The sequence below is a fragment of the Microplitis demolitor genome, chromosome 3 (assembly GCF_026212275.2).
Source record: "Microplitis demolitor isolate Queensland-Clemson2020A chromosome 3, iyMicDemo2.1a, whole genome shotgun sequence".
Lineage (NCBI taxonomy): Eukaryota > Metazoa > Arthropoda > Insecta > Hymenoptera > Braconidae > Microplitis > Microplitis demolitor.
This window is the reverse complement of record NC_068547.1, coordinates 24,301,571-24,325,829: the sequence shown is the minus strand read 5'-3', so window position 1 is coordinate 24,325,829 and position 24,259 is coordinate 24,301,571. Positions and strand designations below refer to the sequence as shown.

At 25.0% G+C, this 24,259-nt stretch overlaps 3 protein-coding genes across 4 annotated transcripts; 2 read left to right on the top strand and 1 right to left on the bottom strand.

Moving 5' to 3' along the window:
• The first annotated feature begins 304 nt into the window (after positions 1 to 304).
• Positions 305 to 986, top strand: LOC103571984 (40S ribosomal protein S28). The gene is made up of 2 exons (XM_008550354.3): positions 305 to 643; positions 744 to 986. The coding sequence occupies exon 1, from the start codon at positions 401 to 403 to the stop codon at positions 596 to 598; it is 198 nt and encodes a 65-aa protein (XP_008548576.1). The 5' UTR covers positions 305 to 400; the 3' UTR covers positions 599 to 643; positions 744 to 986.
• A 167-nt stretch (positions 987 to 1,153) lies between these two features.
• On the bottom strand, positions 1,154 to 2,260 carry LOC103571986 (MRG/MORF4L-binding protein). The gene is made up of 4 exons (XM_008550355.2): positions 2,088 to 2,260; positions 1,908 to 2,029; positions 1,451 to 1,817; positions 1,154 to 1,375 (listed from the first exon to the last, which is right to left on the bottom strand). The coding sequence occupies exons 1-4, from the start codon at positions 2,188 to 2,190 to the stop codon at positions 1,218 to 1,220; spliced, it is 750 nt and encodes a 249-aa protein (XP_008548577.1). The 5' UTR covers positions 2,191 to 2,260; the 3' UTR covers positions 1,154 to 1,217.
• Positions 2,261 to 7,550: 5,290 nt separating this feature from the next.
• Positions 7,551 to 23,566, top strand: LOC103571987 (RNA-binding protein fusilli). Of its 2 annotated transcripts, XM_014442911.2 has the most exons (12): positions 7,551 to 8,389; positions 10,230 to 10,418; positions 10,788 to 11,016; positions 14,083 to 14,172; positions 15,085 to 15,139; positions 15,213 to 15,323; positions 15,756 to 16,026; positions 16,135 to 16,350; positions 16,427 to 16,654; positions 16,779 to 16,977; positions 21,999 to 22,202; positions 22,267 to 23,566. In XM_014442911.2, the coding sequence occupies exons 1-12, from the start codon at positions 8,243 to 8,245 to the stop codon at positions 22,380 to 22,382; spliced, it is 2,055 nt and encodes a 684-aa protein (XP_014298397.1). In that variant the 5' UTR covers positions 7,551 to 8,242; the 3' UTR covers positions 22,383 to 23,566. The 2 variants fall into 2 exon arrangements, with proteins under 2 accessions (XP_014298397.1, XP_014298395.1); XM_014442909.2 differs by lacking the exons at positions 21,999 to 22,202; positions 22,267 to 23,566 and having other exon boundaries at positions 16,779 to 17,887.
• The last annotated feature ends 693 nt before the right edge of the window (positions 23,567 to 24,259 follow it).

The window sequence follows — 24,259 nt, the reverse complement described above, 5'->3', positions numbered from 1 at the left end:
TTTATTAATTATTAATTTACATGCAAATAGTATTAATAAAAAAACAAAAAAAAAATTATATATATATATATATATATATATGTTCATTGATTTTAATAATGTGTATGATAATCTGTTGAGAATATATAATTTATTGTTTTGACGATAAAATACATGATAATAAAATAAATAAATGTATTATATGTTTAATGAATTTATTTAGCGGGTTATTTTAAATATTAGTTGATATACTACAAGCTAATGTTTCGGGGCGCTGACTTCCGGATATCGCCATTTTTATTATAACTTTGATTGAATGACGTTCGTTGGTCCGTTGGTTTTCATCGTTTTCATCGAAGCCTTCTTTCCTTTCTGATATTGCTGGCTTAAAGAGCACGTGAATAAATAAGAACAACAAAAAATGGATAAACCATCGGTTACTGCTCGTGTAATTAAAATTTTGGGACGAACTGGATCCCAGGGGCAATGTACTCAAGTTAAAGTTGAATTTATGGATGAAACAAATCGTCAAATCATCCGAAATGTAAAAGGACCGGTACGAGAAGGTGATCTTCTAACCTTACTTGAGTCTGAACGTGAAGCCAGAAGATTAAGATAAATATTATTCACGTGGAAAAAAAAATAATAAATTGAAGAATAAAAGGTATTATTTTTTTAAAATTTATTTATTTATTTATTGTTTTTCCTTTTATTTAATTTAACAACTGCAATAATAATTATATTTTAATTATTTTATGTTTCAGGTTAAAGCAAGCATAACATCCAACATGTAAACGCCTATTTTTCTTCAGTTTTTTTCCACAAGAAATTAAAAAACAAAAAAAAATGTGGTTACCAATTTATTGTTAAACTCAAGATCCAAAAATATTTATCTTCTTGAAGAAATATTATTGATTAAAATTTATAACTATATTATTTGTAAAGCTAGATAATGCTACGAAATTGTGTATCAATAAAATTAAATAATTGGTAACCGTAAAAAAAAATTCGCTTTTCTTTATATTTTTTCATTAAAAAAATTTAATACCCATTTCGTTAAACAATTATTATTATTATTATTATTATTAATGCATATAAAAAGAAAATTAATTAATTTATTTACATAATATGAAGATTTGATTGAATATAGTGTAATAAACATAAAGGCATAAAGTAGGTTTAAGAATAATATTAATAATAGTTTTATTATGAGAAAAATTTTTTTATATTTAATATGTTTATGTTCTCCTTCTTTTGGGTGGCGGAGTATCTCTTGGACTCGATGATGCTTTACTAGTATTGTCAATACTTTGTCTGGTTGGTCGTTTTGGTACTCGTTTAGGAGTTTCTCTACTGGCATCTGAATCTTTTCTTTCTTTTTTAGCTGCTTGAATAACTATAATAATTAAAACAATATTAATAACAAGAAATTATTACTATTATTATTATTATTATTATTATATAAAATTACCTGGAGATGGTTCATCAGCTTCTTCTTTTCCTTTACCACGATTTTTTATTAATTTATTGTCTTTTTTTATTTCTTTAACTTCTCTCTGCTTTTCCTTTTTTATTTCAACTTCTTTAATTATTTTTTTAGGATCTTCTTTTTTTTTATCTACTTCTTTTGGTGTTTTTTGATCTTTTGTTACTACCTCCCGCTTTGGAATTTCTTTAATTTCCTTATCTTTTTTAGTATCTTTACTTTTATCTTTGGTATCCTTTGCTTTATTTTCAATTTCATCTTTTTGTTTATTTTTCATAAGATCCATAAAATCAGATTCTGGTAATGTAAAATCTATTTCACTACTAAGATATGGTAAATCTTCAGTGTCGTCCTATTTAATTATTAATTATATGTGTATATTAATTTATAATTACAATGTGTATAAAAAAATAATAATAATAATAATAATAATAATACATACTAATGCGACTAAATCATACATTGATTCTAAATGATCCCAAATTGCTTTTAATGAAATATCTTTATTAATAGCTGTTCGAAATTTTTCCCAAATACACAGCATGTGAAAATATTTATGAATACCTGAATATTATAAATAAAATTAACATATAAATTAATGGTATATTTAAATATTAATTACCAACGGGTTTATGTCCATTCATTGCAAAAAAAAGTTGAATTTCATTCTCAACATTCCATTCAAAATCTTCTGTTGGTTCATTTGATTTTTCTTTAACTGCCATTATTATATTCACTAAATAAAAATTATTATTTAATATACATATACATATATGTTGTTGTTTTATTATTTTTTTTTTTTTTTACACAAGCTATGTAAATGAAATTAAACCTGTTCCGCCATCTATTGGTATAATTTTGTATTTTAAATAAATATAGACCTAAGCCCTCTATTTTAAAAACAGGAAACTACAATATGATAAATACCATGGAGACTAGAGTAGTGGAGTAGTGGTGGTGGAGTGGATGGGCCGCAGCGTGACTGCAAGAAAATCTTCGAGGCAGGTTATAGACACGGGACTACGGCCCGTATATATGTACACATGTATAAATATATTTAAAATAATTCATTAATTATATATTTTTTGTTGTTTTATTTCTATTGGTGTGTTTGGACCCGCTACCCACCCAGGGTACTTAGACGCTTTTTTCGCACATGAAATTAACATTAATTTCTATTAATTAATGATCGATTTAAAATACTAAGATTTGTTTCACTTAAATTTAACTTTAATCAACAGACTGATAATCAATACATTTTTTTTTTTTTTAAATTGGTAATTCACTTTTTTTCTACTAATTAAATTTAATTATGAATTTAAATTTTCCCGGGTATATTGCAAGCGCCCCAGTGCGCCGAGCTGAGAATCTGAACCGACCATAAGTAACTCAGTAGATTCGAGATTCGAGGGGTTCAGATTTTATTATTAAAAAACAATGTCAACAACTGTAACTCTTTCTTTACTTTTATTAGCTTTACTTTATTATTTATAATTTAATCCTGTTAACCAACAACATAAATATATAAAATTATGTAAAATATAAAATCCAATAAGAGCTTTTAATAAATAATTTATAAATTATCTTAATCTTAAATGTCAAAACTACATGTTCACAAACAAAATATGTCACAAAGTATTGTGCAAACAGATTCAACCGGTTAAATTACCTTTAACTTTTCTCATATTCATACTTAAATATCTTTGAAGCTATAAATTTATGTATACTACTACAGAAAGGTACAGCTAGTTAATATCTTTAATTTTTAATATCCGGTTAAAAAAAGTGTAATACTTGTTAATGGGTTGCCTTTTTTATTTTATTTTTATTTGCTTGATTTCGATTGGAAAAAAATAATGATACATCACAGTACATAATGAAAACGTAAAGAAACTGTGTGTCTAAAGAAAAAAAAAAAGGTTATAATAATAAAAATAAATGAAGAATATGATAAAATAGTAGCAGCAACAGAACATTGATAAAGATGAAAAAAAAAAAAAAAAAAAAAAAAAAAATGTATAGTAGTGAGGTAAGCGCAAGGTAACTTGTTGGTAAAGGTAAAGCAAGGTTTCCAAGGAGAAGAAGTAGAAGAAGAGGGGATTGACTACCGCATAGAGTCAACGTTCCAAACGGGTCAGCGACCACTATCTCTTTACGTTTACGTCTTTACATGCCTGCTTCCCATCTTTGTGCTTATATACTTGGTCGCGTCTCATTTTTATTATTTTTATTTTCTTTCACCGAATTTCTTTTTTTTTTATGTTTTATTTTTCGTACCTTCTAGCATAAGACTTATTTTTTTCGTATTGTTTTACACTTTTTAAATAATTAACAATATAATAAGTCGGTAGTGGATTAGAAAATAGTCATCATTATATTTTTTATTTTATAGATATAATAACTGCATTAATTACAATTTACTCTATAGAAATTCAATTATTGTAAATATCCTTGTTCATACATAATATCTATACAGAATGATAATAGGTTATCCGGATATTTTAATAGAACAAACTTTAAATAGTTATAATAAAATTTGAATTGCTGGTGCCCCTCCTGCCGAATATAACTATGTGATAATACGCATAGCTGAATTAATGTTTGTGGTATAAGATATTGTATATAATGTAAGTAATAGATAATAATTAATAATAAATGTATGTAAACGGAGATGTTAAATAGTATAAAAGAAAAAACAAAAATCCTAAGCTCTGATAATTCAATAATTTTAACGAGCTCTTCAGCCCCTTTTAATCTTTTTATATTTCTCTCTCAATATATACTCTATTTATTTATTAATTTTATCGACCCTGAGACTTATGTTCCCTATGGGCCGCAAATACAATAGTATACAAATCGTAGATACGTGAATTATAATATATTATTATATATAAATACAATTCGTTAAGTGAAAGTATAACCGATGACTATTTAAATTTTGCATTATCAATTATATTAAATTGAATAATAATTATTCATATATGAGTTTAAATAAAATTTCATTTGTAGTTTTAGTAATAAAATGAAATTATATTATTATTATTATTATTATTATTATTATTATTATTATTATAATAATATATTTATTTCGATAAAATATAATTAGGATTTATTATAGTTATAATCGTAGTTATGTGCAATATAAATGAAATTGATGAGATATAATTTTTAAAATAATATAAAAAAAAAATAACCGAAAAGCATACGATTCGACGCCTATGGTTCGCACCTTACGCAACTTCACTTAAAGCTGTGGACGATTCCAAAACTGGATATACAAGTCCTGTGATAGCCTAGAAAGTATACAAGTCAGATTATATCAGTGGTCGTCACGTCCCTACTTCCATCAGACAAGATATATCCATTAGAAGACGATTCATTTTACAGGAAATCGGGTTAATAACATAATATATTTATATATGTGTATATATATAAAATCTTTGGAAAATTATTACTATACTATACAAAAAAACCTTTTAATCTATCTATTTAAAAAATTTTTTTTTTTTTTTTAAATTGATTTATATGAAAAATTCTAATAAAATATGTATTTGATTTATTCATGTACGAATAAATATTTATAATAATAATTATGATTGTTGTTGTTATTATTAAACGCATAGTACGACAGTAAACATAAGTTAGATATATTGCTTAGTTGCGACCCGCATCAAACACCTGCCATACCTTTTGATGCATAAAAAAAATATGGGTTGATTGTACATGGAACAAAAATAACAGAAAATATATATATATATATATATATATTTAAAGTCGACGACTATATTTTTTTTCTATATAATACTTGGTTTGATTGCAGCACCGTGACTTACGGTACAATGTCCGCGCTCTGTCGATGACTACATCCCTATATACTTGTACTCTACTAGTAGCTCAATTGTCGATTCATAATCTATAATATACTCTATAATATCTTTAAATGGTATTTTGTATTACATATTATAGTTATTACTGTAATTAAAGTAAATTTATTTTGGCATTTATTTCAAAGTAATAAACATCGAAACAAACGGTCAAGTATAAAATTTGAATGTAATAATATAAAATCAATCTAATAATATAATAAAGTTAAAAAAATTAATAATTTTTTACCTTAATATATATAGATACTAATAGACGTCAATAAATGTATATGTTATAGTTGTATATCACGATGGATAAATTGGTTTTGTTATTATTATTATTATTATTATTATTATTATTATTATTATTATTATTACCATTGCACTTGTCTCGTCACTGTGTCATGTTTTAAAAGCATCAGTTAAATACGGCCAATAGGAACAGAAAGAGCAACAGGTGATCGTCCAATAGCTAGTCGAGTCCAAAACCAACACCAATAAACAGCTTTTTATCCATATATACATATAATAATACTCTGGCAACAGCTTATTTTATACCATTATGAGAATATACTCGAGGATTTTATAGCAACAACTAACAAATATCACGATATTCCACAAGCGATGATTACATTAGCTATAGGTGTATTCTATATTATAGATATATGTAACATTTGTTTGTTCAAGTTCAAGTTAATTAGATTCTCTTGATCACTTTTCATCGTCATATATACATAAATATAACTTCTTTTTTTATTTTCATATCAAATACAAACAAATACATTAAAATGAAATTACGAAATTTATAATCCCATAAATTAAATCAAATTATAAAAAAATAACATCTTAACGATATTTAAGTTTTGAATAATTTTACTAAATAAATAGACATCATATGTCTATTGCCATATATTGATTATACTGTATAAAAATTATTATAAATCTTGAATATTTTGTTTTTCTTAATCGCTATATACATGTATGTTATTGTAATCAACAAGGAAAGAGACGATTAATTTTTATTATAGGTCTGTGTATATAATAATAAGTATATAACGGTAGATGCTGTATGGTTGTACGTATATATATGATAATAAACTCTTAGTTGAAGAAAAAAACTAAAATTATCATGTTTAATTGAATTATTACAGATCAAACTTAATTAGTATTATTTTTAAAAATTAATTTATTAACAATTTAAAATTTATAAAAATCTACACGTCTTTGGTGTTTATTAAATAATTACACAATCAATTAAAAAAAAAAAAAAAAAAAAAAAAAAAAAATAAAAGGAATAAAGATTAATTAATAATAAAATGACAGTATGTATTCTATAGCATTCTATCTAGGTTTGCATTAATCTTATAAATTCTTTGGAAATCGCAGTGATCGTTCAAAGTCTAGACGCTTAGGCTCAGACGGTGTTTTGAGAAGGGATGTCGAGAAGTGGAGGGATGATGAAAAAGTGAATAATGGAAGGGGAAGGGGAAAAGAGTGTCGTCTTGTATAGGTATAGTATAGAGCATAGAACTAAGTGTATAGAGGGTATAGAGTGAACTGGACAAGCATTATATGAGTGGAGGGTCTGAACACCTGGCTTATAGCATACCTACACTAATACATATACACTGTAAATACCTATAGATACACAAGATACATATACATATGACACAATACATAAAAATTCACCTTTCCCTTTGATTTTCCTACCTGTACTTTGCTTGAATTTTTACAGTTGTTGTATTGTTGATGGTACAACCAAATAACTTTATATCAATATTTAAATATTTTAACTATTGTTTTATTCATAAATTATTAGGTTTATTACATTAAATTTAAAATAACAAAATCAACACACACTCAATAATATTCATAAAAATAAATAAATATTTATTTATTGTAGTAATAGTAGTAATAGTAGCAATAGTAGTAGTAGTAGTAGTAGTAGTAGTAGTAGTATGAGTTTTAATTGTAGTTGTGAAGTAACAACGTCAAAAAAACAACAGTAATAATGGAATTGAATACAAGTAGTGTATGGTAGTATATAAACGACAGAAAGAGATAAATATACAAGGTGATGAAGAAAGAACTGTATGATTTGTATGAACTGTATACGTATACAAGGTATAGAATGGTATAGAATAAGCGGGGCCTGACGGAGGTAACATGAAAGTAGGGGAGGGAAGCAGACGAATCGCAAACGACGCGCAGTCGCCAGGTGAACCAACGACAGTGCGCGCGATCACCAGCGATCACCTGAGACGTGTGAGACGTGTGAGCGACAAAATAAACGTTTACTCTTTTTTTTTTCATTTTTAGTTTTATTCAGTTTTCGTTTCGTTTTGGTTTTTTTTTCTTCTTTAATTTTTGTTTATTGCTTTTTTTTTTTTATTTTGTTGTTGTTCAATAAATTTTAGTTTACACAGTGTTTTAATATTTTTAAATATTAAACGGACATGAGTTTTGTAAGGTTAAAATATTTAAACGACTTTTAGATTTGACACAAGTGATTGTTGTGTATACTTACCGATAAGTGGATATCTAATTTTTTTTACTATACCTTACCTAATGGTGCTTTCTTGGTAAAATTAGTTTTTTTTCATCAAGTGCTGATCGATCATAACCTTTAATAGATAATAATATAATTATTTGAAATAAAAGTTTTTAATTTGAGTAATATCGGGTATTCATAAATCATGTTATGTGCAGATAAATAAAATTTAAAGATTTAAAAAAATAAAATAAAATAAATTTTATTTTGTTATAACGGTAAAATTTAAGTTAGTAATTTTGGATGAATCTTTTTACATCAGTGATATTATATTATAATAATTATAAATTGTGAGTGCGGTTGACAAGTGTAGTAAAAGAGCTCGAGTACGGCGCTATAAGCGCCTGAAGGAGCTCTAAAAAAATGCAGATGATGACGGGAGAAAAAGGACCGAGCCACCTTGTCGTTCTTTACGTAGCGACCGCAGGACTTCAGGGCAATGCACTCGGTTCTGACGAAGAAGAAATTATACTTCTCATTTATGTTCTCATCGATGTACTCCAAAATAAGGTATATCATAAAAATACGATATTATATTGTCATATTTTGTTAGATTTTCAATACATTAATATATAAACAAAAAAAAATTATCTTACAATACATATATGTTATTGGCAAGTGTGTTGTGTATTCTGTCAATATCTATAATAATATTTAAGAATTTAAATGTAACCTTGTCAAACATATTATTATCGTATGTCGTGTTAACATTTTGCTTTGTCATTCTATCATTCTATCATTCTATCATTCTACCATTCTACCACGCTTCTTCTTTTTCTTTCTGCATATCAGTCAACTTACTTTATTTTTTTTTTAATTTTTATTACAAAATAATATTGACATGTTTATAATATAAATCTATAACTAACAACAATATTCATTTTTATTTTTAAATTAAATCGAATTATTTTTAAAACCATTATATCAATGAAATACGCAGTCTTATATTATTAAAGTTATATATATGTAGAAAGAAATATATATATATATATATATATATATATATATATATATACATATATACTATACCATTACTCAATAGGTGTCAGTATTTTTGAGAAAAATATGTATGCAAGTAAATTTATCAATACTTTCATAGTGAAATATAAGATAACGTTTGTGAGATAATAGATATGATTGCATATGAAGCATGTGGAGCAGCTGCCATTGTTTTTAAAATAATATATCTGGTAGCGGAGGCGGAGCGTCGCGCCCTCGGAAGGTCGTCCATCGAGAGAGTTCGTGCCGGCCATTGCGGCGAATTATAACCCGTTATTTTATATTAAACTCTATTTTTAATAAATTATTCATTTCATTAAAATTTTTTGCAACCACTTGAAATAAAAATTAGTTACTGACAATGCTAACTTTGTCAAATTAATACACGTATATATAATATTCATAATTGATTCACTTTAAATTGATATTTTTATCCTGTTGTACGAAAAAAAATTTTTTATTTCTCTATAATTATATATAAACAAATAATGTTTTAATAATATCATTTAATATTAAATCTGGATGTTATCTTATCCAGTTATGAGCAAGATAGATGATTTCGTACTCTTTTTATGATATTTATATATCATGTTAGTTTGTAAATTTATTAATATTTTATTTTACGATAAAAAAAAAATCTGGACTTTGATAATCTCATCACGTTATATTATGTTAACTGATGAGTGAATCATGTTTATAAATTAACGTATAGTATGCAGTTATATTTTATATTTTACTAACTTTAATAAAAATTATTAAGCAAATGTATATATGAAGGGCGAGTTATAAATCAAGAGGTATTAATAAAAAAATAACTTTTTATTTATTTTTTTTTTTACTTATGCTCCTTTATATAGTTAATTTAAATATTTTTCGTTTTAATTTTTCAAGGTATCAATTCGCTCGGTTTTTTTGTTATTAGAGATTGGAAATTTTGATAAGAAAAAATTTTTTTCTTTAAAAAATTTAAAATAAACATATATAAAATATATATACATACATATAGTTACATAGTTATGTATTATGACAATGACTAACAAAAAATCCAAAAAAGTAATATTATAAAAAATATATGGAGTAACGCGTTTACCTATACTGAGAATTGTGTGTATGTATTATCTTTATTGAATTCCATTAATAATTCATTCATTATCATCGGAAAGTTAATGATATGTTAATAAATTTAACGTCAATCATACAAGTCAATGATTTTTTTTTTAATTGCAAACTAAATATATATTATTATAATTTTTGTCATACATGTATTTCCCGATGTGGTAACATTTTATGCGTAAAAAATTAAGATATTAACTGTTGAATAATTATTGTTTTTTATTATATATATTTCCAGGTGATAGGTCATAAACAATATATCGTACAGCCATCATCTATGCTGGAAGCTAATCAGCAAGAAGAAGATACTTTAGAATCAACAACATCAAATAGTGTTATTAGCGAGACAGCATTAACGCATGCGCCAAGTCTAAATGAACAAACTCTTCGAGAACATGGTGTTCCATTGAATCAAGCTATTCAACAGGTAGACATCATATATATATATATATATATATATACATTATCATTTATCATAAAATTATAACTACATCTATGATGAAAATAATAATAATAGCAACTGTTTTAGTTTGAAGGGAAAGGGTAAAAATAAAATAATTTAAATTTAATTGTAACATTATTTAAATAATCATCTGTTTTATTTATAATATTATTGATTGAAAATATCGTTATGCGGGTATAATCGTTTAATCATATAAGTAAATGAATAGTTACTAAATTATATGTTTAAAGTCGACAATGATAGGGGCATTCGGGCGTACATGATCATTTGAGTTTTGAATTATCATAAGCTAATGATTTTAATAAAAATAAAATTAATATTTAAAATTTTTAGTTTGAAAGTTGGTGGTCATCTTTGACATGTATATCCGCTGGAAGTTCACCTCGTTTCGTAGTTGATGGTCAAGCTCCTCTTAGACAATGTCTTCATCCTGAATGTTACAATAAAGATCTAGACCTCCCGGAATATTACAATTATTTTTATGACCTTCGTAAGGAATTTACCAATTGTTATTCAACACAAGGAGAACTTGCTACCCCCAGTATTCAAGAAATGATTCAATGTATCCTTTTCATCATTTAAATAATTACGTAAAATATGATAATATTTTATTATTATTATTATAGCAATATTCATGTACCAATACTTTATTTTTATTTTATTAACACTAAAAATTACAACGCGAAGTAAAATTTAATTATATATTATTCTTTAAGGACACACATATATTCTGAAGTATACTATGATCGTTATAGATATTCTTGAATAACATATTAATCTCAGGTCAACCGTGTCAGTGTTTCTTAACATCGCAATTGCATTTGTATAAATGGCTGCATTTATTTAAATAATTTATTAATTACCCAAATTAAATATCATATCTATCTATACATATACATACAAATGTATAGTGACTTTAAATACTGTTAAAATTATAGATGTTGATTACTATATTATCAATGTGGGTATATTTTGTCAGGTATAATTGTAAAAAAACTTAATTAATTATTTACTTATAGTTTTTTTTATTTGAAAAGAGACAAAAAGTTGTTTCAGTTACAATCGTAACGTAAAGGTCAACCATCTCATCACCTAACGTGCGTCATATATGACTACTACTATACGATGAGCATATACTTTAAAGCCTGACATACATTAAACATTAGTTATCCATAAAATTTAAATTCGAAACTCTGCGTAACTGGCATGACCCAGCAGGCCTTCTTTATATATGATGACAAATAATCACTAACCAATGTATATAAAATATAAAAGTATATATACTTTATTTTTGACATACATATGTTGTTGCTTATTACATTTAATCTCATCAGTTTGTATATTTTCTGGTGTAGTATGTTTATTGATAATTATTTTTTATTTAAATTTCTACCATGAGTCTAAATGAAAAAAAAAAAAAAAAAAAAAAAAAAAAAAAAAATAATAATAATAATAATGGTATACAGCTAGTTCTATATTATGTAACAACATGGCTGTGATAACTAACTTGTGACCGTGTACCTTTGCTCGTTTCATGAATAATAGAATGCCATAAAATGAAGCATATAAATGTATATAAGTATATAAATCCGGCTACAATACTTTTAGTTTATTTTTTTATTGGTTATCATAGAAAAAAATCATGGATAAAAACTGTAATTGTAAAATTAACAATTTCAGACATGTTAAAATCATCAAATAAGTGATAGTAATTATTTAAATAAAATATTTGAATCATAATTATTTATCGCGGGTTTTAAATTAATAGTCTTACTGCGCAAGCGTCCAACGTATTTCCGCGCGCATGCCCACATTATTATCAATGTTAGTAGTGTTTGCAGTGTTTGCGTATAAAATTTATATATATATATATATATATATTTAGTCGTTAACAAATACACGGAAAATAAAATAATACGAATATGTAGGAATAATATGAGCAATCATCAATACATATACAGCATAAATGGTCGGTAAAAATCTCGTTAGATATCACCGGACTCAGACTTGACAAACTCTACCAGTACGATTGGAGTACGTTATAAAGTAATTATAAATCGTTTTGTTCTTGTAACCTCACACAATTATCCAAATATTAGCTCCATTTTATTTTTAATATTTAATATATATTACACATATCGATATATCGATACAGTTTTGCTTTAAAACATAAAATAAAAAAACAAAAAAATAATTATATATAACAGAATATTGAAGATTTATTCAAAACATTAATGTGCTAGTCTTGGATGTGATTTTCGTTATTTAATTAAATTATAATATTTTTTCTCGAGATTCTGAAATAGGTATGTAATATAGTTTTATTTATAATCCATATTAAACTAAAATTTAATAATAATATAAATATAAAAAATATAATTGTTGGGTTAAATATTAAATCTCGAATGGATCAACAGGTGCCTTCTATTCAGCTTTATCAAAGCGCCTCAAAGCATGTATATTCAGATATATCTTATATATATATATATAATATACGCAGCATATACCGGCTTAAATATATTTACATTTTTTTTTTCTTTTTCTTTTTTTTATTTTCTTTCTCTCTGTCGGCGACATAAGAATAAATAAAAAGCACGTCATATAGTTTCAAGGACACAAGGATTTAAAATTAAATTTTACATTGAATTATTATTTTTTATCTTTATATTATTAAATATTTTTAAGAGTTGTACATAAACTGAAAGCACAGTTGATCATTGTGCTTGATATCACTTATATTATACTTATTTAACACCAGTTGTATTGTTTCTCGACAGTTGTGTGTATATAATATATAAGCATAATACTGAAGTATACGTTAAAACATACCTAAACCTATACACTTATATAGTATTAATAAAGTCATAATAAGATATACATCTGGTACAGGTGAAATCAATATAATATTTATTTTAACTTTAAAATCTTACAATTTATAAAAGTTGTATTATATATACACACCTATTATTCAAAATAATTAATTTATATTAATTATATAAATGAGCATTATTACAAAAACTTTATAGAGTTTATAGAGTTAAAATAGTATAGAGGATTTAAATAATTTATTGGGTCAGTAAGAGCAGTTATATATTATAGTGATATCTACTCTGTAATAAAAAGACGTGAGGTTAGAGCAATGCTTATCAGTTTGCTCAGTTTAAAGGTCACAATCACCATCTACACCATTAAATATCATCACAATTTAATTATATTTTATGAAAATTCTTATGTTGACACATAATATATTTGAATAATTCTGTTTAATTATTATTATTATAATAAATTATTTATTTAACACTTTATTTTACAGTGTTTTTAAAAGATATTGTACATACACCTAAGAGTAGATATTGTATATTCAATATGTCCTATGGTCATATGGTAAAACGTGTCCGAATAAATCCAAGTTATATGGCTTTGATTCACCAAACGGCAGGTCTAGCGTTCGAGCCTAGCGTCTGTACAAAGTGTTGATAATATATGTTTCAATCCCTTTCCTGTATCAATAAACACTTTGACGTTCTCTGGCTGGCCTCTACTTTTTTTTTTCATCTATTATTTCTCGTTTATCATTATTATTATTTGATTATTATTATTATTGAATCCTTAACTCAATAAATGATAGATTTTGGTATGTCACTAGACACTGATAATGATTTTCATGTAAAGGAAGTTCAAGATATGGTTAACGTTATTCAAAGAATGATTAAAGATGGTAAGATTTCTAAAATGAAAAAAAAAAAAAAAAAAAAAAAAAAAAAAAAAAAAAAAAAAAACACAAGTAAATTTTGTAATTTTTTTTTCGTATCTACATAATTTTTTAAGGCAATACTTTTTCATGTTATAGTCATGTGTTTTATAAAAAAAATTAAAGAAGAAATAATATAATAAAAAAGGTATTCATAGATATAAACTTGCTACTTGTTTTTTTAATATATTGGTTTACATTGTGCGACATGATATAGCTATATATATATAAAGAAAAAATTTTTATAAATTATGTAAATTATCGCATCATATTTTATGATTTTTTTTTCTGTCTTTTTTTATAAATATATAAATACATGTTTGAATACAATTTATCTAGCTTTTATAGTTATAAAAATGGAGTTAAAAAAAAATATACATATATAAATTGTTATACTGGCTCAACAGGCAATATATACGCACAGATTATTCGACATGTTCAATATTATTATTAGTTAACGAGAGCTACTGCAATATTCTTATCTCAGTTGTTCTCAACTCATTTGATTATTTATTTATTAATATTTTTTTTCATCTGGTTTTGCAATTTATTCGTAAATAAAAATATAAATATAAAATACAATAGACTTATTTTAATGGATAGTTCTTTTATTCGTTGGGTTGTAATTAGTTGCATCAATTCAGCAAAGTCAACAAAAAATTATTAAACCAAGTATTGTGCTTAGCTTTCAGTAAATAAGTCGACAGAGACTGAGTCAGAAGTTTTATTGGAAAAAGTAAGAAAGAGAAATAAAAAATAATAATAATAAATATTTAAGAAATAAGAGACAGGATAAAGGCGTATAATTACTCGAAAACCGAATAGCAAATGATTCATGTATTGAATTATTAATATATATAATATATATTTTATTTTCAGGACACATATTTCACATTCCAGAAGTAATAAATCTTATTTTAGAACCTGGTATATGGTTGGTTGATTATTTATAAAAATTTAATTTAATTTATAGTTTAAAATTAATATTCTTTGAATTAATTTTTTAGCTCAAAAGATGAAGAAGTTGATAACAATTGTGTTGTGAGAGCCCGTGGTTTACCGTGGCAATCATCCGATCAGGATATTGCTAAATTTTTTCGTGGATTAAATGTTGCAAAGTGAGTAATAAATAATAAATTTAAAATTAGTAGATTTAATTGTTTCGCTATTTTACACAAAATGATTTTAATAAAAAAAAAAAAAAAAAAAAAAAACAAATTTAACATTTGCTGGTCAAATTTTTAGGACTGATTCATCAAGGTAATAATAATAGTAATAGTAAAATATTTATTTTCCTTATAATAGTAATTTAATTTTTTTAATTTTTCTCATAATTTTTTTATTGCTTAAATTTTTTACCTAGATAATGTTATATTTTTTCTTAATTTTTTTCGATAAAATTTATCTGAGGTCAAAGATTAATTTTATTCTACTTTATAATATCGACGTTATTATTTATTATTTCATTCAAATGGATGAATAAAAATTTTTAATTTTTAACCCTTGAAATAAAATAAAAATAATAATTGATTATTAAAATTATTAAATAGGGGTGGAGTTGCCTTATGTTTAAGTCCGCAAGGCAGACGGAACGGTGAAGCTTTGGTACGATTTATTAATAAAGAACACAGAGATATGGCATTAAAAAGGCATAAACATCATATTGGTAAACGATACATTGAGGTGTACAAATCATCTGGTGAAGAATTTGTGAGAGTTGCAGGTGGTGCTAGTGGTGAAGCTCATGCATTTCTTTCACGTGGTGCTCAAGTCATTGTACGAATGCGAGGCTTACCATACGACTGCGTTGCCAAACAAGTGGTTAGTTAAATAAAACTTAAAGAAAGAAGGGAGAAAAAAAAATCAAAAGTTTAATGTTTTAATTTATTAATTTTTTTATTTTTAATTGTTTATTTATTATATTTTTAGATTGAATTTTTTTCTGGTGGTCAGAATCCATGTCAAGTGCTTGATGGTGAAGATGGAGTGTTATTCGTAAAAAAACCAGATGGCAGAGCTACAGGAGATGCTTTTGTTTTATTTGCTAAAGAAGCTGATGCTGAAAAAGCACTTAGCAAACATCGTGAATGTATTGGCGTTAGATATATTGAATTATTTCGAAGTACAACTGCAGAAGTACAACAGGTGTGTAATAATAATAGTAATAAAATAATAATAATAATAATAATAATAAAATTTTTTTTTTTAATAAAATTTTTAGGTTCTCAATAGAGCTATAGATATTAAACCACAAGTCGATATGACACCAATGTTACCACTACCACCTCCATTGCTTCCACAATATATAATTACATCGGGAACTAGAAAAGACTGTGTCAGATTACGTGGACTACCTTACGAAGCGCTGGTTGAGCATATTTTAGAATTTATGGGTGAATACGCAAAGCACATTGTCTACCGTGGAGTTCATATGGTTTACAATTCTCAAGTACATATCGATATATACATATATATATATATAAATATTTAAAAATAGATGGATAAATTTAACATTATAATATTGTAATTGTTACTTAAATAACATTATTTTTTTTAATTTTTATAAATATCAGGGTCAACCCTCGGGTGAAGCATTTATTCAAATGGACAGCGAGAGTTCAGCATTCGCGTGTGCATCACAACGTCACCATCGTTATATGATATTTGGAAAGAAACAACGTTACATCGAAGTCTTCCAGTGTAGCGGTGATGACATGAATCTAGTATTGACAGGTGCAGCGCCACCAGTTGCCAAATCGCTGCTGTCATCCGGTACGTTGAGCTCACATACACACCCGGCCCTAGCTCCTCCTGCCGTACCATCATCTTTACCGGTACAAACAACTACCCAACCCCCATTATGGGATATACATGCATTAGTACAGGCACAGGCACAGGCACAAGCTCAAGCTCAAGCTCAAGCACAAGCACAAGCTCAAGTGCAGGCTCAAGCTATGAGAAATCAAGATTTTTGGTTAATGGCACTTGCCGGTAATCCGCCTCCACCATCACATCAATCGACATCAACAACTGCCGGATCACAAAATGCTGTTGTAACTAGTAAAGCTCTTGCCTTACCCTCCCCCACGCAACATCAATTATCTTCTTATTCAATAAATCATCATCATCATCATCATGCAGCTTCTGCTGCTGCTGCTGCAGCAGCTGCAGCTGTTCATGCGGCTGCTCTTCACTCTCCACCAACACAACCACCATTTTTATTTTTTAATATGCCTTCGAGAATTCCAATTCTTCGACCTCCTGGTCCTCACACACTTTTATCACCAATTGTACAAACCCAATCAATAAATCCCGCTGCATTTATGGGAATTAAAAGATCATGGGAAAATGCATTTTCTAGTGGTGATACTGTCACCAATATATCAAAACGCCCAGCTTGGCAAACACCTCCAGGTTTTCATGCTGCTGCGGCACCCGCTGGTACATCCGGTCTTGCCTACCCCGCTCAATTTTATCCTCAGATTTAATCCCCTTTTTATAGTAATCTGAGTATATTATATTACTTTTTTTTTTTTTATATATAAATAATGCATTTATTTACTTTAACGATTTTATATCTGATTAAATTATTATTAATCTTGCACAAAAAAAAATTTATTTTTTGGTAAAATTATTTGATGGTTGTGTTAAAAACATTTACAGTACAATCAATAATACGGCGGCTATTTTAATACATTTATCAATATTTTTTTATAAAATTTTTTTCTTTATTCTTTTTATACTTGTAATTTACGAAAATAATCATTTAAAAAAAAGTACTTAGAAATAAATAGCATTTTATCGTAAGTAGTATATACTTATCAAAGTATTGCAGTACAATCATTTATAACTAAAAAATATATCTTTTTGTTTTTTTTTTATTTGTTTTTACAATCTTGTTACTTAAATATTTTATAAAATTTTACTTAAAGAGTATAGTGCCTTAAACAAATTCATTAAAAAAAATGAAAAATTATTGGAATAATTTTTTTTCATTTCTATTGCCAGTATGAAGAAAATTAAAATTAAAATTTATATATATATATTTCGCTTTTTATTATGTTTCTTTAGTGACTTATGACTAATGTTAAATATGATGAAACCGTCCGATAACTATTAAATAATTAATTATCTATTAATATTAAAAATAATTACAGTAATATTAAATATATATATATAGATTGACAATTGCCGTTAATATTTATTCGGTTTTACACTATTTACATTGAGTTATTTTTTATGCAATGAGCTTTATATTAGATAACTACAACTTTGTGTTGGCAGTTGTTTTTCTAAAAAAAGTCCTTATTTAAATAATTCAAAATTAAGTAACACATACCATAATATTATTTATCCATTTATACTCATGTGAAAGTATGTATAATCAACATTTCAAGTTTAATGCAAGCTTTAATTCTAACCGATTAATTGTTATTTTTTTTTTTTTTTTTTTTTTATTTCGGATCATATAATTGGATGATCAAACTCTAAATATTCCCATCGAATTTATTCTTAAGATAACTGGTTGAATGAAAAAATTATGTCTTGCCACGTAATTCAATGATAATTATAATAAAAGATAATTATGATGAATCTTGCTTCAGAAATTACTCAATATTTAATTGAGTGACACACTTGCATGCAGTGAAATATCATAATAGTTCATTTTTCAAATAATTATTAATGGACATTTTAATTCATTAATTTTTTTTTTTTTTAATTTAAATCATAGTCATTGCAATGCTTAATTTTTCGAATCTTTTTTTTTTTTTTTTTTTTTTTTTTTTTGACAATTTCGTCTTCCATTAATAATACACATGGTGAGAGTTATATAAGTATCAAACAAGTATATAATTTTTAAAATAATTAAACAATATTTTTTGCTAAAGTACTTATAAAATAAATATTAAATTCTGTAAAAAAACAATACAATTAAGATTTAAAAGTTTTAATATAAATTAATCTAAATAAATAGATACTTAAATTTTATAATCTTCAAAGTGGTTAATGGTACACTCGTCTCCATGTGTATATGTATGTTATGTATGCGCGCGTGCGTGTGTGTGTATTTGTATGACAATTACTGTTAAGTTTATTAATTTTAAAAAAGGATAGCATTGTATTACTGGTGGAAACATAGTGTATAGTTTTTTTTTTTTTTTTTTTTTTTTATTCTTTCAAATTTTTATTTGATATACTAACTCAAACTCAACGCTATTTTATAAATTACATGAAAAAAATAAAAAAACTATACACATGTGTTGGAGTTATTTGGGTAAATTGGGTTGATAGCTAACATGGTGCCTAAAATCTTTAGTTTTAATTATTTGTTTTTCCTTTTTTTAATATACATTCCGTCAGTTATTAATTTTTTTACGAATTTATCGTTTTTTTCCTTTTTTTTTTCTTTTTTTTTTTTACGCCTCTTTAACAATGTCAATATGAATTATTTATCAGTTTAATCAAGTTTTAATAAATAATTTATATAATGAAGTGGTAAAGAAATAAATTGTGATTGAAATTGTGTAGGGTTGTTGTTTAAAAGCTTTACACTATTGCCTTTACTAAATTTAATAATATACATGGGAAAACTACCATTTATTGAATTATTGTGTTTAGATTAAATACTTAAGTAAAATTCCACATCCACATATACAAATTTTGTGTGATGTTTAATTTCATTTTTTATACATAATACTAATTATTATAGTAATTTAGATATGGGATATACAGGTCGCTGCAATGTTAGCACCAACATTATTATGCTATCACTTGAATAATTAAAAAAAAATATAAAAAAAAAAAAAAAAATAATAATAATTTTTTTATTGCTGTATACTCTCTGTAAATTTATAATTATATTTTTAATAATATCCAATAATCATGTTTAATAAATGTAAATGTGTCTTGTGGTTATCTTTGCGCTTGTCGGTATTGGTAAACTTTTATCCTCATTATAAACCTTACAGACGTACTTTTCCGACTGCTAGTATTTATCATTTTTTTTTTTTCTGAACTAAAAATATTGCTGCTGACTATATTTTATTTCCAAAAAAAAAGAAAGATCAATTATAACTGAAACATATATGGTAGTATTTATTGCATGGCTTCTTTACGGGCAATAGTCTGAAAAAATAATTAATATAATAAGTAATTATAAGCTTGATAAATTTAGTAATAGGTAAAAGTACGTCTATCGTCCTTGTCACATTACTTGAGAAAAAAAAAAAAAAACATGAGAAATACTTTACTTGGGTTTTCAGGTTTATCTTATCAAGTTAAGAAGATTGTGCCATAACACTGTGGTTTTTATTTTAAGTTTCATATTATTATTATTATTTTTGGTATTTTTTAGTATTTATATCTTTTCTACTTAATGTTCTAATCATTTTCTTATACATTCATAAATGTATTAGAAAACTTTTCAACACTCGGTTATTCTTTTATCGCTGCTTTCCTTAAATTTTCCGTGATATTTATATATATATACATATTTTTTTTTTTTTCTATTAATTGTCATTGTTATTCACAGTCATTAACTAATTTAAAAGTATCATTTATTCTTTCTCTATTGTTGTCTCGCAAATTAAATTTTCATAAGTTCCAGCTGGAAGCAGTCGCACGATGGTGAGTGGTTTTAAAGGTGGAAGGAAATAATTTGAAATTTAAACATGTTAAAAGAAGTTTATTTTCATTTTTTTGAGTTAAAACTTTAGTTGATATAAAAATAAATGGATGCACAAACAGTTGTTATTATTGTTATTGTTGTTATTATTATTATTATTATTATTATTATTATATTAATAACATAACATTATATGAAAATTTATATAAAAATTGTTAGCCAAAAATGCTTAATGTGGTTGTTGTTGTCGTTGTTGTTGTTGTTGTAGATATGAGGTGACAGATCGTGAGGATTACTCAGGATAATAATCTTTCTATATATCAATTCAGTTGGGAATTACTTATACTTGTTAAAATAAAAATAAAAATAATAATAATAATAATTAACGAATGAATGAATGAATGAATTGTATGAATGTAATGTACATGAGTGAGGCAATTTTTTTCTGGTTTTTCTTTTTTTTTTTTTAATGGTGATTTGGCAGAAGGGCAAGACACGCAAGTGGTACAGTCTATCTACATAAAAAAAAATACATAATTTGTATATCACAAATGTGGTTGGTCAAGTGTCAATCGCGGTATGGTAGCGGGGATCTACGTAAGATACTAACTTCTGTGCTTTAAGGTAGGCCAAGTCCATTCATAATTTCAAACTCGATCAAGGCATTCATCAAACAAAACACACTCTTATTATTTATTAAAAATATTAGCATTGATAGCGTTGGTCCTTTTATTTATAAATTTTATTAACTACTTTTATTTAGTTACATTGATTGTTTTTTAAATTTTTATTGATATTATTGTTGTTGTATTGTATATATAGAAAATCATTGGGTTAATCGATTCATTGCTGGTTATTGGTGTCTTAATGTATGCAATGTTTTCTATTTATTTATTTTTTATTTTTTGTTTTTGTTTTAAACCTTTTATAGTGAAGTTATTTAATGACAATCGCGTTATAATTTTCAAATTCAATAACTAATGAGTGGGTTATTTATTATATTTTTATCTGAATGCAAAACTTGGTGTTGATTAATTCAAATTAACATAAAATATATTTTTAAGCAACTTTAAGATATTTAATAATTATATTTATTATGAATTTGCTAATAATAAATATTATATAAAAATAATTAATAAGAATTTATAAAATTTTTAAAAAATAATAGATGAAATGATGTTGCCGCCACCACCTTCACAATCAGGGTTTCCACCGGGGCCAATATTTCCACCGCAAGCAACGATACTGCCTCATAATTTGCCAGTTTTGGCACCACCACCCTTTCAAACAGTCGTTTGCTTTCCTTATGCATCACTGTCGTCCCCAATAGATCCATGGCATCATCGTATACATGCACCTGCGAGTTGTATCGGTAAGATTAATAATTATTTTATATAAATATTATTTATAATTTTTTAATTTATTTATAATTTAAGCTGATGTTGGACTTCATGCTACTGCAACATTTGGTTTAATAGAAAGGCCAATAGAATCAACAAATGATGTTGATCAACGCCAACAGTTGCTACCATTACAAGCTGCTAATAATTAATTAATTTTATTATCAAGTGCTCCAAAGAACTTTAACTAAAAAAAATTCTACTTAAATTTTTTATAATTCCATTTTACTTTTTTATCGACGCTTTTAATCTTTCCATTTTCTCAAAAATACTTTATTTTTCGTTTTTTTTTTTTTTTTTTGTCTAGTCTAGAGAGATCAAGCCAAACTATCATAATAACATATTTCATCTGAATTTAATGATTTCACTTCATCTACGCGGTTTAATAAAACTCTTGATTTTTATTTTAGACAAATAAACATTACTTAATGATATATAAGTAGAGGCATATTTATAGTTGTTTAATATATTGTTTAATAATATATGTGATTAAAAGATTCGTAAATAGCAGAAAGATACAAAAAATAAGAGTTATCTATAATATAGTTATGTAACAACAAATATTACAACTGTCTTCCGCAAAAATTATTTTATCTATTAAAAAACATAAAATTAAAATAAAAGTAACGTGTAGTAGAAAAAATAAAAAAAAATTGTATTGTCTAACAGTAACAATAATAATCTGTAAAACCATTTTAGTGATTTATATCGATGCACTAAACATATTGCCATTTGTTTCAATAATGATAATTTAAACGGCGTATGTTTATCCAAATTTTATATACTATATTTAACAATGAAAATTAATTAACTTATTATATTTAAATAATGGCAATTGCCAAAGGAGCAAAGTGCTATTAATTTTTTTTTATATATTTAAAAAATTTTATAAATATTGCCGCATATTATATGTATAATCTGCGGGCATTAATTATATTATAAAATGAATTGTTTTCATACTGTGAATACCTCCTCATTAGTAGGAAAATAATTTTGGTGCAATAAAAAATCTTTATTATTATTATATAATATACATTAAATTGTGCAATATTTATGTATTATCAATTTAAATTTTATTTATTTTTTTTTTGTTTTTCGTGCAGTAACTTTTATTAAGTGGCTGTTCATTTTTTTTTTAATTTAGTACTGAAAAAATACTATTATATAAATAAATTGTTGTGTGATTTTAACAAGTGCTCAAAAAAATACAATGTACCGATCAATATTTTTTTGTTATTTAATATGGCAGATATTTTGAAATTGATCCAATATATATTTATTTGAAAAAGTAAATTAGATAAATAAAAATTTATAATATATTTATAATATTAATATATATATTTTGTATAGTATATATACTGTAGTTAGTGAATTATATAATATATAATAATCAATCGTTGAGAATTAAATATAGATATTGAAAAATTATATATATATATATATATATATACTCGTGAAAAAAAAAAAAAATAAATAATATTTTCAGTCTAAAACTTTGATAATTATTTGCTTTATTAATTTTTAATAATAAATATATAAATGATTAAGTGTTACAAAAATTATATTATAAAAAAGTAGCTTGAAGAGTATAAATATTAAATAAAAATAATTTTAAAAATTGTTTGTTAAAAATTTTATTTATTGCACGTAATCTAAATGTTGTATACATAATATATAAACTTGTAAATGATAAGTACAGATTTATCTTTATATCTAATTTCTATGCTTATAATTATAATAGAAATGGAGTATAAAGGCAATACTTAAATATATTATACAATTATAATTATAAAAATCATTCAAGTGATTGAAACTTAATGTTAATTTTTTTTCTTGTGATAAAAAATGGACGGATTAAATACACAACTTATATTAATACTTGCAGTCTATATAGTATGACAACTATACATTAATAAAAAAAATATACTACCTATATAATTACGAAATATTAATTTTTATATAAATATATTTGTATAAAAAAATTTTATGATCTTATTATACTCGTATGTAATACGAGTTTACATATATA